The 20,390-nt window shown below is 41.2% G+C and overlaps 1 protein-coding gene across 5 annotated transcripts in view; it reads left to right on the forward strand.

The window, feature by feature from the left end:
* Positions 1 to 20,390, forward strand: part of Nr3c2 (nuclear receptor subfamily 3 group C member 2) — a 327,934-nt gene that overhangs the window by 161,709 nt on the left and 145,835 nt on the right. For all 5 annotated transcript variants that reach the window (XM_076915431.1, XM_076915429.1, XM_076915430.1 and 2 more), the window contains exon 3: positions 12,053 to 12,192. In XM_076915431.1, the coding sequence (XP_076771546.1) occupies positions 12,053 to 12,192 (140 nt within the window). The remainder of the gene's footprint in view (positions 1 to 12,052; positions 12,193 to 20,390) is intronic.

The following is a 20,390-nucleotide window of genomic DNA, read 5'->3' on the forward strand; positions in this document are numbered from 1 at the left end:
ATGGTAATCAGGCGCCTGGCCGAGAGCAGAGTGGGTAGCATGAACATCACAGTTAAGCAGTAAAGAGCATATTTTGACCCTGACTCAACCCACTTACGAACATTTTACCTTTTTCCCCATGATTCCGACCTCACTTATAAGAAATGGAAGTTTAATTGAGTGACCTGAATTTAGAACATTTATTTTGGTTTTTCTTGCTTGGAGGAAAGGCTATTTTAAACAGGCTTGATGTATGTCTGTAAGCCTGAGGAAAATCACATTAAAAACAGTATAGCACTTACTGTATGTGCAGGTGAAGCACCCTTAATTAAAAAACTTCTAAATCTGCAATGCTCCCAGCCTGAAACATTCTGGGTGCCAACACATCCTCCATTCAGAACTTTCAGCTTTGCTCTGTGCACAAAATTATTTAAAACACTATAAAAGTACAGTCAGACTATATGTATAAGGAACACATGAAACATAGATGAATCTCATGTTTAGACCTGAATTCCAACTCTATGGAGTCTCATATGCATATGCAAATATTTCCAAAATTTCTAAATCCCAAGCTTTTTTGGTCACTTCAGATAAGAGCTATTCAACCTGTATTGATCACTTTACTTCCCAGTGGGTTTTGCCTGCGTTTCTTCACCTCAGAAGTTAGAGAAAATTAGTTCCCAAGAGTTAGAGAAAAGTTTCAGGTATCAGCACCTTAGAAGACATTGTTAGCTGATTCCTGTCTCTGGCCGCCATGGTGCCTGACGTGTGCCGCGTGCTTAGGAAGTGCGATGAGCGCCTGCGCAGTGCTCACTGCCGGAAACAGACTTGGAGGGACGCTTGGGTGGCAAGAGGAATGAGATGGAGGCAGAGGTGCAAGTGAGCTAGCTAAGAAAAGGCAAACCCTGCCGCTCTCTTCCTTACACACCAACTACAGAAACTGGCTATATGGATTATTTAATTTTTAGTAAACATATCCTTATACAGCTGTAAAATCTGTTCCAGAAAATACCAGTATTCCCATACCTATGGTAATAGTGATAGGTGTTTGTTTGTTTGTTTGTTTTGGTTGTTTATTTGTTTTGAGTTTTGTTTTGTTGTTTTCCCTCAAAGCAATATATATGGAAAGATGAAAAGAGACAGACTGTGTCAAGACGTTTTTCTGTTTTCTTAAGTGCTGGATGAGTGAACGATACCTACAGAGGATGTAGCTAAGGACAGGGTGGTGGCCCCACGAGGCAGTACTGCCCCAGTGTCTGTATTGGATTCCATGTGAGCAGAAAGTTCTAGAAGCCAAAGAATGACCTTTATGAAACCTTGGGCTCCAAATATTTTTGAAAAGAAGAAATCAAAGAAACAGTCCCTAACTTCAAACCCTGGGAAAAACAAAGGCACAGAAAATATCCAGGATGTGTTTACAGTTTTGCCAGTGCCAAGTAAGGAAATGAACACGCTGTTTGATTTATTAAAATCATTTCAAGCTACTACTTTCATTTAAAAACAGAAACATGAAATCTATTATAAAAAAAAAACAACTCACATAAAAGTAATAATAGCATCATAAGAAAGTTCAAAAGAAGCCAAAATTGATGGAGAACTTTGTTAAAAGAGAAACTCAGGCTCCTCTCTGGAGAGAGGAGTGATACTTTGGGGTGGTACCCACCATGCCCGTCACCCACACATAAGCACCAGGGGTATTTTCCAGATCATGGTTGTGTTGCTAATATCAGAAGTCAGAAATATGTTCAACTGAACCACAGGACTTCTGGACTTCACCAGTTGAGGACAGTAGGGAAGGACCCACTTCATACCATGTAATCCTACAAACTCAGCTGGAAAGGTGGAACTTCAAAAGCAGCTTCATGTGGACATTAAGAACAAGTACAAGTGAACGCCGGGAAAACATGCTGGCTCATTTCGTCACTCCTGGGGCTGGATTCAAATCGTGGCTCTGAATTGCTCTGCAGGCTGAGCCCCTTGAACTTGAGTCCTCTTACCTTGGCACTCCTGCCCAAAGCCTCTGCCATTATTTATGAGGAGGGAGCTAATGAAAAACACAAATCACATGTCAAGAGATGTTATGTGTCTGATACATGTGTAGTCATTTTCTCTCTTTTTCTCTCTGTTTCGTGTGTGTGTGTGTGTGTGTGTGTGTGTGTGTGTGTGTGTGTGTAGCCATCTGTCTCCTGAACGGGACTGTGTAACGATGACAAAACCATTCTTTTTGGTGATGACCATCAGTACAAACCACTGACAAGTCTCCGTGCCTTGAAGCAGAGCAGAGGTAGCAATGTTCCATTTCTCATCTGGGTATACTATAGATCACCATCAAACAAACCTTCTGTGACTGAAACACTGTTGACTTTTGGTAAGGGATATATGCTTTACCTATTGCAAGAAAATGTATGAAAGAGGAGAATTTTTTCTAGTTCATTTCTTATAATTTTATTGAAATATTATTTCAGAGTATTAAACTGATATGAAATCCTTTATGTTGTTTCACAATTATACAATTACACCTAAGAAAATAAGGGGTTACCTGAGAACACATTTTCCAAACATTTCCTCATTCAATAGTACCTCTTTTTTTTTTTTCAGGAAGTTTAGCATTGAAAAAGAAACCCATGAAAATAAGTATTCCTAGGGATGTTTATTTTCATGTTATGTCATGTCAGCAAAGTACTACAGCATAGACAAAGAATATCGTCAGTTGCAGAGTAAGCCCTACCATGTGAAGATTCTATTTAAAAAAATAAAGAATATTCCTTTATCTTGTGTAGCAAATCTGAGTGTCAGGGAAGTGGACAAGGGTGCAATTAGCAGACAGACCCATATCTCAGAGCATCATGAGAACTGAGCGGGGGAGCCAGGGACTGATGCCATTCCTAACAGAAACGACATCACCCAGAAGTCAAGGGAAAGCTGAAGCTTTGATTAGCTGATTAAATGTGTAAGAGAAAGAAGAAGCATTGTTCTGCTTCCAAAGTCCAGAAGGAAGAACATTTTACATTGACATTTGTTTTAAATGCAGGAAATGTGACACACGAACGTATGCATACACATGCATGCACACACATGCACATTGTATACACACTAGGCTTTTTCTAAAGTCGTTTAGAAATACTCAATGAGAGAGAAGGCAATGACAGGTAGATCACTGTGAGTTAAGGACCAACCTGCGCTACATAGCAAGTTCCAGGCCATCCAGAGCTACACAGTGAAACCTGCCTCAAAATACAGAGATATTCAAATAAGAGCCCAGTTGTAATTTCAATAAAACATCCTTTGTAGTGAAGCTCTAGCCATGGAGGTGATGAGTCAGTCTATGGTTCCTACAGGGGATTCTGAATAATACCTTGTATATAAGTGGGCATATCAGTGACTGCAAACATAGGCAGCATGGTGCAGTTTTTTAATATCTATATTTAGTTGTTATATTAGAAACCATTGATAGTCACATGTACATTCAGCCTCAGTTTGGAGATAATGTGATGTTAGAAATTCTTAGAGATTTCATATATGACTGTGTTTTTAATTCTATAAGGTCAATTTTCTCATCTATGGAAACTCCTTACTAGAAAAAGATGTATAATATCATTGATTCAATATAGATGATAGTCACATCATTCATATACACACACACATAAAAGTGTTGTTAATGTCAGCTCTGTCAACCGTAGCTGCTTCTCAGTGGACAGCCTACCGTGTTGTCTGTCCTCTCAGTGGCTTTCCCTTGCTTGAGCATACCAGCTATTCATCCCTTCCATCGCAAGATGATGCTATCTTCCCTTCTTCCTGTCTCTCCCCACCCCTCCCTCTCTCTCCCTCTCTCTCTCTCTCCCTCTTTCCCTTCTCTTCCTTCCTGCTTTCCCTTCTTTCTTTTCTTCCTTTTCTCTCTGGGTTTCTCTGAACTTTGACACTGGGTATCATGTAGTCCACCCAGGCTGTACAGACTCACTGTGTAGCTGAGGATGTCTTTGAACTCACGATCCTCCTCATCTCTGATTTGTTTTTCTTTAGAATTGGCCCTGGAATTTCTTTCCCTGTTTAATCAGAAATGTTAGGTTGGGGTTTTTTTTCTGAACATTTTTCTTTTGACTCTTGAAGCTTCTTTTATATTTTGTGATGGTCAATTTTAATTGTCAGTTGAATACAGTCTAGAGTCACCTGGAAAAAGGACCTGTAAAAAATATCTGTGGGGGATTATCTTGATTATGTTGAGAGGGAGACCCATGTTGAAAATAGGTGGCATCATTTCATAGGCTGGGCCTTGGACTGAGAATACAAACAAACATGCATCGATTCATTGCTGCTTGCTCTGGAATATGAATGTCATGTGACTTGCCTCAGGTTCCTCGCACCTTGACCTCCCAACAGTAATGGACTGCAACTTAGAACTACAACCTAGAGTCAGAGCAACCTTTTGGTCCTGAAATTGCTTTCATCATGTTCTTTTATTAGAGCACCAAGTGATGAGACTAAGATGTTCTTATTATGCCTCCCTCTGGGTAGACACATCCATTGCTGTGCTTGGAGTGAACCCCAGAACTTGCTCTGTGGATGAACTGTGCTTGCTGCTCATGTCAGCCCCCTCTGGAGAATGTATGTCTCATGCTTGCCTTGTCCAGTGGTCTCTGGTCCTTTCAGTTCACTGGGCTTTTCTGCTTTAATTGTTTACAGTCTACATACTGCAGACTTCTCCACCATTGCACTTATGCCACAACATGGTACACTCTTACAGCAGGGTTTCTTCATTGTCTATGACAGTTGTAGTCAACTGTGAAATGCCTGCCCAGATTTTAACTGCTTCATCTTGTATTGGGGGAACTCCATTATTTGGACCATTCTCCAAGCTTCCTCCTTGAGTGAAGTTCACTGGTTTTGGATGCTAGTGTTTGGTTTTGCTTTTTGAGTCTGTGTGTGTGTGTGTGTGTGTGTGTGTGTGTGTGTGTGTGTGTATGTGTGTGTGTATGTGTGTGTGTGTTATCTGGACTTTTCTTACCCCACCAATCTATTAACAACTACTTAAATATTGATGTCTAATTGGTCATCACTGTGTGTTAAATTTATTTTCCAAAGAATTTATGTCTTTTAATTTTCCATTATCAGGTAACCAGCTATAATTTGGTTCACACAATTCAGGTTTTACCTTAGGCCTTGCAAATTATGGCTCAGGAGGAAGAATTGCGCCCCCCCCCTCCAAAATTTATGACTTACTTATCATCAACAAAAACTTCATAAAAGGTAATATACTAAAAGCACTCCCAAATATTCTCCCTAAATAATGGGAAAATGAGAATGAGCTGCTTTGTAAAATTATCTGAGTCTCTGTCCCCCTCAACCCCCTCACCCACCCCATCTTCTTTTGTTTGTTTGTTTTAATTAGCATATGGGTAAGCATATTCTTTTACTCTCTCTCTCTCTAAAGCTAAATCAACCACATGAGAATTGAACCTATAACCTTGGCCTCATTAATTTGCCTTCTGTAAAATTGCCCTCTGTAAATTTATGTTCTTCTATAATGAGATTATGAGTGTGATTTTATTCATTCAGTAAACAATGCCAGCCCTGGTCAGTGGCTAGGAAACACAGAGATCTGTAGATAAGGCTTTTGCCCTAGAGAGATTAGCGTGAGTGCTTAGGTCACTAATGCAAGGGCAACGTAATGACTGCTGAGGCAGAGGTGTTCCAGTAATGCCAAGAAACTAAGAGAAACGGGGCAGCCTGCTGCCAGGACAGGCCCTGTGCAAATGTGAGGGAGGGGCTTTAAAGGATGAGAGGGGAGAAGAAATTGCCCAGTTGTGTGGTCATCCAGATCTCTCAATGGGATGTTAGCATGAGAAAGCTAGTTATAGGAGAAACTTCAGTGACCTTCCATGGATATTATTTATGGTGGCATGCAACAGAGATGATACATCATCACTGAGCATGGGGATACTACAATAAGAAAATGTCCAGAAGGGGAGGGGAGGGAGGGAAAGAGGGTTGAAGGGGGAGGGAGAGGAGAGCACTTAGGAACCGCCAAAGGCCTGAGTTAGAACATCGGAGTACGAAGAGAAGTGTGTATACAGTTCTAAAGTAAAGCCTATTTGGTAACTGACAAGTTTAATTGGTGGAGGAAGAAAGCAATAATTCCTAGGCACTCCTTGTTTTCTTTGCTGTGCTTTATTACCTATAGTCTGAAAATATTAAATGGAAAGTTTCAAAAAAAATCCTTGGCTTTTAAATTACACGTTATTCAGAGTACCCTGAGAAAATTTCAGGCTTCTGTGCTCCATACAACATGGGACATGGATAGTTCTGTCCAGTGCTTTCATCCTATATACTTTATAGTCACTCAGTAGCCAGCACAGCTAGCAGATCTACTATCATAGTATATTGCCATGCTTATGGTCATATAGAACTTATTTTACTTAATGATATCTCCTAAGCAAAAGAGGCCATAAGAGTGGGAAGATTAGATAGATAGATAGATAGATAGAGATAGATAGATAGATAGAGATATGAAAAAGAATTTAAAATAATCTTAACATATATAAATATATACATTATATGTTATATATAATACATTATACATGTATACATTGTATTATAAATATATATGTGATTATTGCTATCCACTGAAGATAAAGTGGACAAAGGTATAGAATATGAGCCTGGGTACTTCCAAGGTATAGTATCCTTTAGAAAACCCAAATGTGGAAAAGGAAGGCAAACAGTGTTTTGAGCCTGGTGTGTTTAAGAAGTTCACAGGAAGTACGAGCAGGGAGGCTATGAAAAGAGGCAAAAGCATGAGAGTTGAACAGTCTAGACAGGATGGAACTGGTTCTAGAGATTTAGATGCCAGATGGGCGCTGTTTGAAGGTGAGTCCTTGCATGGGGCCCTTCAGAGATGGAAGGTGAACGTGAGATGATGGAAGGCCAGAGGTAGAAATGTTAAGCTGATGAGCAAGCTGGGAAAGAGCCCATGATGGAAGACACTTCCTACCTAGGGATGAGAAGGCTCACACCGGCAGAGAAGCCTTGAGGTAGACAGATCTTCTGTTGTGCGAAGATGTAAGTGGCCATGAGAGAAAGGGGCATGATGGTGGCTTTGACTTTTGCCTATAACAAACCCTAGGGTGGGCCTGGTTTATGCCAGACTCTCTGACATCTCAGTTAGTTCTGGCTGTTTTGTCACATAGGTTCCCTTCTGATAGTACGTACAAACATCGTCTTGCACAAAGGCAGCAATGGGCTGTCAGAACTGGTGTCATACTGGGTTTCATGGTGGCTCTAGTGAGGGTGTCACCTGAGGACTCAGGATTACGTATTGGGTGCTGCGTGAGGCTCCTTTCTAAAGCTGTAACAAAATGCCAAGTCAACAAGGAAGGATACGATGAAGTTTAGCTTGTACTTGGGGAGGTGTTGCTTCGTGTTCACGTGGCTGTGTCATTTTGGACCTGTGATTACACAGTGCATCATGTAAAATGGCATAATGGGGAAGGCTTGCTCACTTTTTGGTGGCCTGGAAGCAGAGAAATGGAAAGGAGCAGAAGCGAGATCCCTCCATTCAAGGGTGTCATGCGACAACCTAACTTACTCCCACTAGACCCCACCGCTTAGAGGTTTTACTGTCTACCAAGAGTGCCTCACAGCCTTTGTATCCGGCTCCATCCCTGCAAGAGGGACAGGCCAGTGAAATCCACAAGTAATTCTGGACTTATACCATGCTTGGGTTTTGTGTGGATAACACAGACAAGAATGAGAGTACGGGAACCAGATGACAAAGAACACCAGCATCCTTCGCTCTATCTAGTCAGAGGCTCAGAGGAAGGAGCATGCTGGGATGTTTGCGAGCAGCAAGGAACTTGGTGTTGCTCATGGCAAGAAAGAATTGGGAGAGAGGAAAAGGAATGACGTACTTCTACAGGCGTGCGCTTGGCTCCGAATGTATGAGGGGAGTTTTAGAACATTCGCAAGGCAAATGGAACAGTTTTCTGACTTGAGAGGGGAGGAAGAAGAGAGGTGAAGCACGAAAGTGAGCTAGAAAGCTTTGGCAGAGTTCAACAGAACTCCTACATCTGGCAGCTTTGGGCTAGCCTCGTGCTTGAAGGAGTGATCTGAACCTGGGTGGCTGAGCAGAACACCACTGGCATGTGTTCTGTGTGTGTGAGAACAAGACTTGGGATGAGTCTAGGTTGCCCTCCCAACCCCCCCAACCCCAGCAGTTAGAAATACTTAAGGGCTGCCGCTGCCTTAGTCTGCAGGACTATTCAAACAAACCATTACACTCTGATGGGTCAAGCTAGAGACACGAAGCTTGAGTTGGAGAGCTGTAAATCCAGGATGCCCCTCCCCTGGTGGAGAATGTGTCCCAGACCTCTTTCCTAAGTCATGCTGAGTTGTTGGCAAGTTGTCAGACCTCTAAACACATACTGTAATCTCTGCCTTATACGTCTAAGATCACAGCTTTCCCTCTGTTGGAATCCACAGCCTGAACTCCCCTTCTCACAAACATACAAGTCACTGAATTAAGGGCTCACTTAATTCTGATATGTCTTTATCAAAACTAATAAACATGAGCCAGGAATGGTAACACACACCTTTCATCGAAGCACTCAGGAGGCAGAGTGAAGCAGATCTCTGTGAGTTTGAGGCCAACCTGGTCTACAAAGTGAGTCCAAGACAACCAGAGCTACCCAGAGAAACCTTGTCTTAAAAACAAACCATATATATATATATATATATATATATATATATATATACATGTAATATACATATACATATACATATACATATACATATACATATACATATACATATACATATACATATACATGAGAGAAGCAGAGAGAAACCATAGAGTTGGGGCTTGCTGAGTTTAGGGTATAGTCAGTTACCCTGATGAAGATGCCAGGAAGACAGCTGGATAAGTGTTCTGAATTTCTGAAGGTGGACATTTGGAAATCCCAAGATTCTGTGGATGTTTAAGGGTAAAAAAACTAGATAAGATCACACCAAGAGTAAATGTGGCCTTAGTAAAGAAGAGTTCTAAGCTAAGAGACCAGTAAAAGATCAAGACCCACAAAAATGTTGAATAAAGTCTCACATATGGGCTCAGCGGACCAGCCCTTGTCTTGGACGTGCAAAGCCAAATTCAATCCCCAACACCACAAAACCAAACCAGAAGAAACCTGCATCTGCTTGCCATTGTGAGAAGGCAATTACGTTTTAATGATGATTTTACATTATATTCTAAATATTTACAGTTGCGGCTTTTCTCTGAAGTGTCCTGTGAGTCAGCCTGGGCATGGGTTGAGTTTTCCTGGCCAATATGTTGCAGAGTTGCTGGTGCCGAAATGGAATGTTTTGAATGTCATAAAGAAGTCAGAGTTCACTAATAAAAGTAATAAAGAACACTTTTCTCAAGAGGAGAAATAGCTTTGGAGAACTCTGTTTCAGTCCTTGATTTAAGAAGACATTTTCTAGAAAGGCAGTCATGCTACGGTGGACCAAGCAGTTCAATGTTTGTTCCATTAGCTGTTTTTGGTGAGAAGGTTGTTCATACATTGAAAAGTGTTTTAAGACAAATGTATGTTAACGTGATTTTACCAGGCTTTAGCAAGTTTGAAGAGCAGGGACCATGACAATGACATGAGCTTCATTCTCACTTTGTGTGTCTACTTTGAGGGTTTTATTTTTCTATGTCCGCTGTTTCTCACTGAGTCAGAAGTATGAGAGAGCTGATACAGGTAGCATCCCTACCCAGTCTTCTGAGCATGCCCAGTGTGCAGGCTTCTTAGCCATCACACACTCTGCTTCCATTCCCCCCCTTTCATTATCATGCTTCACAATTCAACTCAGCCGTCTGTAGCAGGAAATATTAAATAATGCAATCCAGGCTGTCGCCGGCAAGGCACTGGCCTGTTCTCATCTCTTGGAGCCCCTCTGACCCTGAGCTACGAAATCTCTCCACTTAGCTCACTAAGTTCCCATGGAGGGTCATTGACGCACCAGCCCCATACTTCCAAATTGCTGCCTGTGGTACGCCACCATCGTACCTTTTCTCTAGAACTCAATTGAATCACCAAATGAAGGAAAACATGACGCAATTTTAGTTTAGAGTCAAAAGGTGATCCCAACAGATCCGCTACCTGAACTGGGGTGGAGGTGGGGGTGTGTCTCTGTTATCTATACTTTGACTCCATAGTCCTTCTCGTCCAAAAGCCTGTCTCCTTCTACTGCCTCTCCTGTCCCACTGTGCCTACTTACCCAGTGATTTGGTTTCCTTGAAATCTTTATTCATTAGAAGGGTCACAAGAAATCCTGAGTAGGTGATTCACTCCTCATCCCAAGCAGCCCCTCTTGGGGAAGAAGAATTAGCATCAAAATACAGACAGTACCAGGGCTATTACAACAGCTGTCTATTTGAGTAAATGTTTTCCTGATAACCACATCTCTGCTTGTCTTCCCCAGAAGGGAAGGTTGAGCACACAATGTAACACCGTCTTAAGCTTGCAGCAACACAATCACTGACAATTTGTGTCCACACTATCAGAAACTAGGGTTTCATATTTATTTCTTCCCTACCTTGCAGAGGACTTATAGAAAAATATTCAGTAAAAGCATATATTTTTCCATGAATCAACATATGCGTCTCTACCTGCTCGGTGCACACCTACCTAACTGTCACTTAGCTGCTGCTCCTCACTGGAATGGAAGGCATTCTGTTTGGAACATACCATTAACCCAATAATGTATACAATATTTAGAGAAGGTTCCTTTTAAACAGCTTCCAAACAGATTATTGCTTCAAGGACCCCCCAAAACTCTGTTGTAACATGTATATTCAACATAATTCATTTTGCTTACTAATTTGAAAGGATACCTTCACTATCAAAACCAAAAAATGCCACCTATCTATCAAGATTAAAAAAAAAAACAATCAGACAAAGTTTAGTTTGGGTTTTATAAATTTATTAAATAATTTTCTTTTATTTTGAGGTTATAGCAACATCATTTCTCTGTTCCTTTTCTCCCTCCAATTCTTCCTACCTCTCCTTGCTTAAATTCATGGTTTCTCTGTTCATTAATTGTTGTGACATACAGATATGTATACACATATATTACTAAATGTAATGTGCCCGTCTGTGTAATGTTACTTTCAGGCAGGGTTTCAGGGATAATCATTTGGTATTGGAGAACCATCGGTGAGCTCTCCGCTGAGAAAGTATCGCTCCTGTTCTCAGCCCTCCTTAGAGACCTGTAGTTCCCTAAGTAGGTTTGAGGCCTTACCCCATCCCCTTTGGCATGACTATTGTTGCTGCCCCTGTTCAACCTATGCTTGGGCACTCGCATTATTGAAACTTTATGGGCACAGCTTCTGAAATATTCTCAAAAGCAGGAATGTGTTCATATGTGATTTTTCTCCTCTCAACTCTCAGTATTGAGAATTGACTTGACTGTACACTGTTTCTTTCCTTATGTGTTCGCATGTGTATGCATGCTTACATATGTGTAGATAAGTGTGTGGGATGGTGGGGGTGTGCATATGTGTACTCATTCACGTGGAAGACACAGGTTGGTGTCAGATGGCTTCCTCTATCACTCTCTATCATATGTGTGTGTGTGTTTATATATGTATATGCATATGTATATATACACACACAGTCACACACACACACACACACACACACACTTATTTCCCTTGGTCTCTCACGGAACCCAAAGCTTGCCATTTTGTTACATGTCCAGGTTAATCGGGGGCTCCTTTCTCGGCTGCTGAGTGCTGAGATTACAGGTAGGCTCTACATTAACGTGAGTTCTGGGGATCTGAACTCCAGGCTTCTTGAGTGTTCAGCAAGTGCCTTACCCACTGAGCTGCCTCTCCAGCTTATATGCCTACCATTTGATGGTACCACTCCACTGGTTGACATGTCTTTACCTTCGTTTTCCTGAGTGATTCAGCATGTGACCATGGAAAACTGAAACCTCAAGGGACCAAGATTGTCAAAGATTTGGAATACCACTGACCAGGGCAAGAGATGTGATATTACAGTGACATTACTGAAATCTTGACTTCTTTCTCCAGCTCTACTTTACGAAGTGTTTCTACTGGATCCTCAAGACCTTCTAAGATCTGCTTGGTGTGTGGAGATGAGGCTTCTGGGTGTCACTATGGGGTAGTGACCTGCGGCAGCTGTAAAGTCTTCTTCAAAAGAGCTGTGGAAGGTAAATGTTCATGTGGGTGTTCCGTTTATGAATTCCTCTTGGAGTGTCCTTTGCTTGCACAGTCCACATTGCCTTGCTACTGGGAAATTTTTGCAAAATATTTTTGATGTAATCTGTCAGTAATGAATAGTAATGATACCTTATCTTAAAAACTACCAGTCATTTTCCCCCATGGAACAGCATATACTGGGAGCCGTTGATGTCATGAGCAGAACCAGTGTGTCTGAAACACTGCAGTTGTCTCTTGCTGCAGTTCAGTTTTCCATGAGACGTGGAAAAAGAATTCCATGTCAGTGTGCATTCAGTTTGCATGCTCTAGAACAGCACTTTTTCAGTAAACACACAGAATTTGTCTGCTCTCTCTTTTCAGAATTTCTCCGCAAATATATGTATCTGTGCAAATTAAAACGTTAATATAGGGATGCAGTCTCTGATTTAAATTATGTGCTATTCAGAGTATTTCCTCTGCACTTATTCAAACTCTAGGTTCCACACCCCCATCCCACTCTCTTCGTGCTTCCAAGTCCCTCCGAAGGTATTCATGTGAATACTATAAATGAAAAGTTTGGCTGGGTTGAACAAGTATGTGTAGGATAGCCTTGGCTTCCATCCAGGTAAACAAGTTCTTCTCAAGTTGAAACGGTTGCCTGTGCTTTCCTCTCCCCTCACTGGCAAGCAGATAATTAACTTCAGACTCAGGCCAGATGGTTTTATTAATGTTGAAAACTGTCTGAATGTGGAACACTCTCACTCTTACTGCAAGAATTATTTTGTCATTGACATTTATGTCTCTAAGGAGCTCCGAGTGGAGACCCTGTAACATTGAATTCTCAGAGGATGTGTGAAGAGATGAGTGGGTGCCCTGGGAACTTGAAAAAGGAGCACCGTGGCTCCCCTTTGCCAGAGATGACAGCCTTAGTCTTAGCTCCGCGGCATGAGGTTACTGTGCTCCTAGGTTGACTTTACAGTATCTGATTGATACTAATTATTTTACACAGTACTGGGATGGAACCCAGGGCCTCATGCATGTAGGCAAGTGTTTCTAATCAAGTCACACTCCAACCTGATTTACAGCCTTAATTATCCAAGATTCCCTATGCACACCATAGAATTAGTAATAGGCGTTGAGTCATTCTTTCTCAGTGTATAGATTCTTGTCACAAATGACAGACAATTCATCTCAAACTGGCTGGAGCCAGGAGGAAATTCGTTGGTCCCCATGCTGGGAAGTCCTAGAACAGACTTTGTTTTGTATAAGCCATGGTCTTGAGCCAGGCTGTTAGAATTCCCTGGGCTACTTGACTTTCTTCTGACTCTTGCCTTCCCATTCTCTCATGAGCTAGAGACAGGAGTACCAGGCCTCCATTTAAAGCAGGCGATTTGTCCCTGGTAGACCTATGAAGGTACCCATGGAGCTGCCTCAGATTGAACATGGCTCAGCTTAACTCTAATCACAATGGGCATTGCAGAGCCAGACAACCCAGACTCCCAGGCCCAGAGTCAGAAAAGAGGCATTTCACTAAGGAAAGGCTGAGTTTGTTGCCAAACGTTGATTTTCACAAAGTGGAAAATAACACATTTTTCACAATCATACAGGGATCAATCTGGTTTTCTTGCTTCAGTCACATGACTGGCTCAGTATAAGATAAATAAACTGAATTCTGACATCTTCCTAATTGTTCTTGGCACCTTTGACCCTAAGACCTCCTCTTCCTCTGCTCACTAATTAGTAATCTAAGCAAGTGACATCAAAACAAAGCTTTGTGGAGAAGGGCAGGGTAGAGTGGCCGTGGAGGCCTCCATTCTGGCAGCTACCATCACCCATGCCCAGGCTAGCTCCAAGTTAGATCCCATACCTGGCTTGTTTCCAGAATCTTTCCTTTTCTGTAGAAAAAGGACATGTTTTAGGGATTCTTGCTTAATTTGCATTAAGGAGTCTCTGTGAAAATGCACAAAGAATTATTTTTGTAACTAGGGTATAAATAAATGTGAGAAAACTCCCAAATATTGGTATCTTGATTTTGTTTATTAGAAAATAGATCAATTAGAGAGATGACAAAGTTTTTTTTAGGTCTTTTAGGACTTTTGGTATGGTAAGCTTTCTCTTTCTGTGCGTGTGTGTGCGTGTGTGTGTGTGTTAAGGTCTAGGGATAGTCATGCATTGCTAGGCAAATGTTGTGTCACTGAGCAATACCCCTAGCCCTAAGACTCTCATTAATAGATTTTATTCCATATTAAATTTGAAATTTGGCTTTTAATGTTCTAACAAGTGTGTATTTAAAATACAAATATCCCAAGCCTCCTTCATGTTTATATTTGTGAATTTTGTGTTTGTTTATTGCTTTCCCCTGCCCTCTCTCCCCTCCAAGCCCAGACCCTACCCAGCTCTTAGAATTTGTTCTTTACATTTTCATGAAAACTCCAGCCTCCCTTTTTATTTATTCATGCCAACTCAGATACTATAGGGGTATTTAAAACATCAAGAAGAACTTACTTGGTGCCCTTAGTATGTGTGCATACATGTAATATAACATGTATGTATAAGTATGCTTGCCTACTTAAATGTTTGTGATTTTTTTCTGATTCTTTAATATCCTGAAACCCCATCTTAGATTACAGTAGTGGAGAATTTAAGGCAGCAGTAGTAGGTAGAGGAATCAGAGAAGAGGAGAGCCAATTAAAGCTAAGCTAAAGGAGGCATCACAGTACCAAAGAATGATGAGGGAACATTACGCCACAATAGACAGCATATCATGCCACACTCTGGGCTCCATGCCAGCTTATGGATGCCTCTTGAGATGGTAACATTCTCCTAGACTTGCAGTTCTCAAAGGGCATCTGGGGGTTCTGGGGAAAGTCCTTGGATGGGATTCTGTGTTGCCAATCTGTGCAGGATCCCTGCCCTGAACTTCTCTGGTGATGCTGGTCTGGAGGCACCTTTAGGTGTCACACAGTTAAGGCAACATTGATCATCACAAATAAAAATTCTTTAGGGGCAGGACATCCTTTCTTGAGAGCCTAACAAAGCTATAGGTATAAATAGCCGCCGTATGAATATTTGAATAAATACAGGAATGACCTTTGTGACACTGATTCATCAAGGTAAAATGGCTGTCCTAAGTCACTAAATTCCAAATGGAACGAGCCCCAGAATTTATGTCAGCATTTTAACTTCCGATGTAAAACTAATAATCCCCCTCTAAGTTTTCAGTCCCTCAATCCTGCTCCAGTAGTAAAACAGTGCAACTTCCTCTTGTCCATGTGTTTTCCATGGAGATCCCGGAATGAGCAGAGCTGATTAGGTTCTGCATACTGTTTTAAAACCTAATTTCTCTTCAATACACAGTAGATGCATGTAGCAGTAAATTTAGTTAAACCATTTGATATTCCCAGTGAAATATCACTTGAATATCTTGAGCACTTGCACCCGCCCAAGAGCTCTGGATTCATGAATGAGAGACACACAGACCAACTAATTTTGATATGCCCTGACTAACTCAATGGCTAGGCACTTCTAAACCTCCCCATGGCTAGCAAACACTTCCCTCCAGTATTACTGGCTTAACACCTTCTAAATCTATATTTTGTCTTTGCTGCCCTGTTACCTTCTAGGGAGCTCCCCCACCCCCAATAGGGCCACATTCCCTTTCCACCTACACTGTAGGATGTTTTATCTCCTGCAGCTCTTAAATCTGATCTCTCTGTTTCTGAGTCATGGCGATTTTCCTCTTCTTCCTCTCTCCCTCAGTCCCTTGCCCAAGCAATCTAAAAACCCTGTCTCTCTGCCCAGCCATTGGCTGTACAGCAATTCTTCATGACCAATCAAAGCCAGCTGAGGGCAGGGACCCTCAGGTCTGGAAGCATGACTTTTGGGAGTCAAATTAAAACAAAACATTGGATCCAATTCCTAACAGATACACAGATGTGTGTAGGAGACACAGGTCTCACGCATCACCAGATCATAAGGCTATAACACAGAAGAGAGTTCATTGTTAAAAAATGGCAACTAGATTGATGTTTTTATAAGCAGACCTGATAGGCTGAAGGGTTACCAACTTAGATAAACTAAGTCAAGTCCCAATCTCTGTTTCTCTTGAAGGAAGAGACTTGTGAGTCTATTTCTTAAAGTGAAAAAGTCTTAAAGATTTCATTTCAGGTTTATGCTTATTTTTTCAACCAAACCTGTAGTAAGAATTTTGGTTTCTTTAAAAGCACAGAGATATTATGGGAATATGTTTTCATTTTAATCCCAAGTGTAGGCTATTGGACTGTTTCAGATCATCCACAGCAGCTATGATTTGCCTCGTGCTCTAGCAGGGGTGTGATTTTTCTAGCTGCAGATGGTTTCTGCAAGTGTGTAACATTTGGAATTCTGGGACTCTTCAGAGGGTGTATAAATGCTAGGGCCCTTAGAGGCCAGGTTGCTGTTGGTTGGTTGCACTTGGTTGAAGTTTGTAAAGTACTCATATATGAAGAAGAATCCAGAAGAAGAAATTATATATCCTGATGGCAAAGATCAAATTTTCCCCAAGGAACACACCCCTAATCAGCAGAAAGTAGTCTAACGATAATGATGCCCCCCTTTCCCCTCCATCCTTTTTTCTCTATTATCTACTGTTAGGATATTGGAAGGGTGGAAGAAGAAGAACCACAAAGTAGCCAGACCTATGAAGCTGTTCCACATTTCTTTCATGAATACGTCTTTAGATTCATTGGTTCATTATCCTATAGGGAGAGATATTATTAAGGAAATGTTATACGTGGTAAATGATTAATTCTCTTAATTAATTAATTTCAGATTAATGAGAGAACTGCATGGGTCCAGAAGAAAGTATGTCTCATGTAATATGCTCAGGTTATCTCTGTGTGCTGTGTGTGCACTCGAAAGAGATGGGGGGCAAGCCAGAATGTAACTGAGCAAGTGGGTGGTCTGATTGGAGGATAGACTCAACCATTGTGCCACAAAATAGAAACCTCCAATTAAAAGACACAAGCCAGTCCAGAAGGTATTGAGTAATTCAAATATAGCCCCTGGCAACTGGCAATATAAAATTAAGGTAATGATAAAGCAAGGAAATAATTTAAAGTCCACCAGATCGATGTCTTCATTTCGTTATGTAAGATCAGCCTCTATTGTTCCCATCATTGTGTAAGGTTCATGAGACTACTGATTAATGAGAGAACTGCATGAGTTCAGAAGAAAGTGTCTCATCATCACCACAACCTCAGACAGGAGCACCAGGACTGGCTTACAGTTTTCCCATCAAATAGTTTAAAGGTTGAGTTGACCATAGTCTTTGTTTGTTTTATCTGAAAAGTAGGAATCCTGGAAGCTGGTTCTATTTATTGTTGTATTATTATGAACACCCATATTTTCTTGTGTTGCTGTGATCAAATACCTGGCAAGGGGGAGCTGAAGTGGGTGGGGGTACATTTGGCTTACAGTTTGAACAGATATAGCACATCATATCTAGAAAGCCATGGTGCAAGAGTTGATATTGCTGGTCACTTTGCATTCAGTAAGCAGAGAAGAGACAGGAAATGGGGTCGGGCTAAGATACTTCAAATCATACCTCAAAGTGACCCACTTCCTCCATCTAAGCCCCACCTCAAGGCTAGTTCTGGGGAACCAGCATTCATACAGGGGCCTATGGGGGGCATTTCACATTCTGACCACAGCTTTTACTTTAGTGTTAGTGGAAAATGTTGGTTGCTATGGAAACATACTATAGCCATGACATTTAGGCTACCCTAGGAAGTGAGGGAGGGCTTCTCAAAGAATTGATCCCACACTGGCTATAGAAAGATTAGACTTGACAATGCTGAGAGAAGCTTAAGCAGAGTGCAAAGGGCATCAGAAACAATTTTGTGTTGCCACTGGGTAAAGTTCAAGGTATGAGATTATGAAAATGAGGATAAAGACATGGATTGGGTACCAGTTCAGGACTGCAAAGAGGAGCCTGAATTCACCCTTAAGCAAAACTGAAGCCCTGGGTGTTTTCATATGTGGGCTGTTTTCTCAGTGTCTCATTTAGGACCTGACTGTAATGAGGTACACTTACCAACATGGCAACTGGTGGCTACTTTTATCATTTAGGCAAGAGATGACCTAGATAGAATAGGATTAGGGAGGGCCAGAGGGACAGGAACAATGGCATCTTAGACTATCATTAGCAGCTCTGACTGGAGGGGAAAAGCCAAACTCCACAGTGATTTCCCCAGACTCCATTCCTGGTGGCATTTCTGAAACAGAATACTGAATGGGTGTATCTTGAGGGTGAGAGAGGAAAAGGTCGTTTGTTCGGCAAGCATTGATCTATTCCCTTCCAACCCCAGGAATTGTATTCTGCATTTCTAGGACAAATTTAAGCAAGGATCAAGGAAATATAAGAAAATAGCCAATGGGCCCTGTCTTGGGGGAACTTTGTGAGGGGTGGCATGACATGAGTCACTTCTGTAATATGGAAAGGCTGAGAGATGACTCTGTGACCATGAAAGATTTGCTAGCACAGAAGGAATAGACTGCAACTTGATTTGGGATGAGTTTGCAATGTCTGTGGAATCATTTAGGAGTGTCTAACAGGAAATGGAGTGTGTGACTCTGAAGCTTGGGAACAAACCAAGCTTAAGAGTGAAGGTTCTAGAATCATCTTCCATGAGAACAGATGTAATTGCCCTGAGACAGGGACACTTAGAGAGACAGAGGATAGAGCTTCTGACAACATGCATGGCACATGTGCATGTAAATAATTTGTCTCTCACCCTCCTTCATGATGTATGCAGAAAAGGCTGGATGTCTGACCGTGTCTGACCGTGTGTGGCCTCCTCAGTTTCAGACATTACTGAGTCTGTGCATTTTCAATCCCAGTCTTGGTTTTATTTATCCATGAGCTCTGATTCTTGCTGGCCTTTATTCAGCCCAGAGTTCCAGACAAACATGACTTAAGAAGCACTTGTTAAATACTACATAAGCAACACTCACCAGGTGTTGCTTTGATAACTATTTGATAACTAGTATGTGTGTTCTTCATGAATGTCTTCAGCCCAGTTTTCTGACTTCCTAGAGTAGAAAATAGTTTGCAGCAATATATTAGAAAATGATTTGAAATCTAGATGCAGAAGCCAAAAAAAAAAAAAAAACCAAAAATAGTATTATCTGAAGAAAGCCCCTTGTAGCTTAAATTTTTAAATTAAGGTGATTTCATGAGGCAAGTTTAAGAAATACCAATCAAGAAAACAGAAAGTTATTTTCAAAGTTACTGCTTATGTTGATGTGTTTGCTTATAACACATGTTCTCCCCCAAAACATTCAATTAGCTCTCAGATTTCCACGACTTAAATGAAATTTAAAACAAGTGAAAGAGAGAACAGGAGTGAGTGGAACGGATTTGAGAAAGAAGCACAAAGCCCAGGATGGAGGTGTTGGGGAGCTGTGCCCCAAGACCTTTAGGGCAGAAGCTGCCCTCAGACGTTGCTCACAGCCTTCTCATGACCAACAGAAATGCACCTAACCTGCCAGGTGTTAGATTCTAGTTGAAGGAATTGATGAGAACATTTTCATGAGAAACTGGCTCATGTGTGCCTACTTTTTCCATCTGTGTGGCAACCTGGAACTTTAAAAGCAGTATTTCCATTGTTACTAATAGAATGTTTGATTGACATGTGAAGGCTTTTTTTTTTTTTTTTTTTTTTTTTGGTTGGTTGGTTGGTTGGTTATGCTTGGCAGGGGCAAGGGCAAGAACCACCACAAGGGATCAAATCCAGGTCCTCACACAAGCAACCAACTTTATAACTTGAGCTATACCCTCAACTCCCAGCCTTCTTGAATCAGTGAATTTCAAGACTCATGAATCATGAGTTGAATCATGAGTTCAAGAAGGGGATGTCTTTGAATCTGAACTCTCTAAGCAATTGTGACAGGGAAGACATCAACTAATTTTGAATAATATCTGATGGTCTTGGTCTTCAATTCTTATAAATACTAAATATTTACTGAGTGATTATTTAATGCTCATTATGATAAGAAGTTTATTATATTTTATCATTTTAATCCTATGATAATCCCCACATAATGAGTAGAACTGGCTATCCTCGTGTTAGAAAACAGTCCACTGAGGCACATATAACCTTAACCACTTATCAGAGGTTGCCCAAGTAGAAAGAAGGAAGAGCCAATGCCGGGCTTCAAACGTCAGATA

This window comes from Arvicanthis niloticus, chromosome 18 (genome assembly GCF_011762505.2).
Source record: "Arvicanthis niloticus isolate mArvNil1 chromosome 18, mArvNil1.pat.X, whole genome shotgun sequence".
In the NCBI taxonomy this organism is placed as follows: Eukaryota; Metazoa; Chordata; class Mammalia; order Rodentia; family Muridae; genus Arvicanthis; species Arvicanthis niloticus.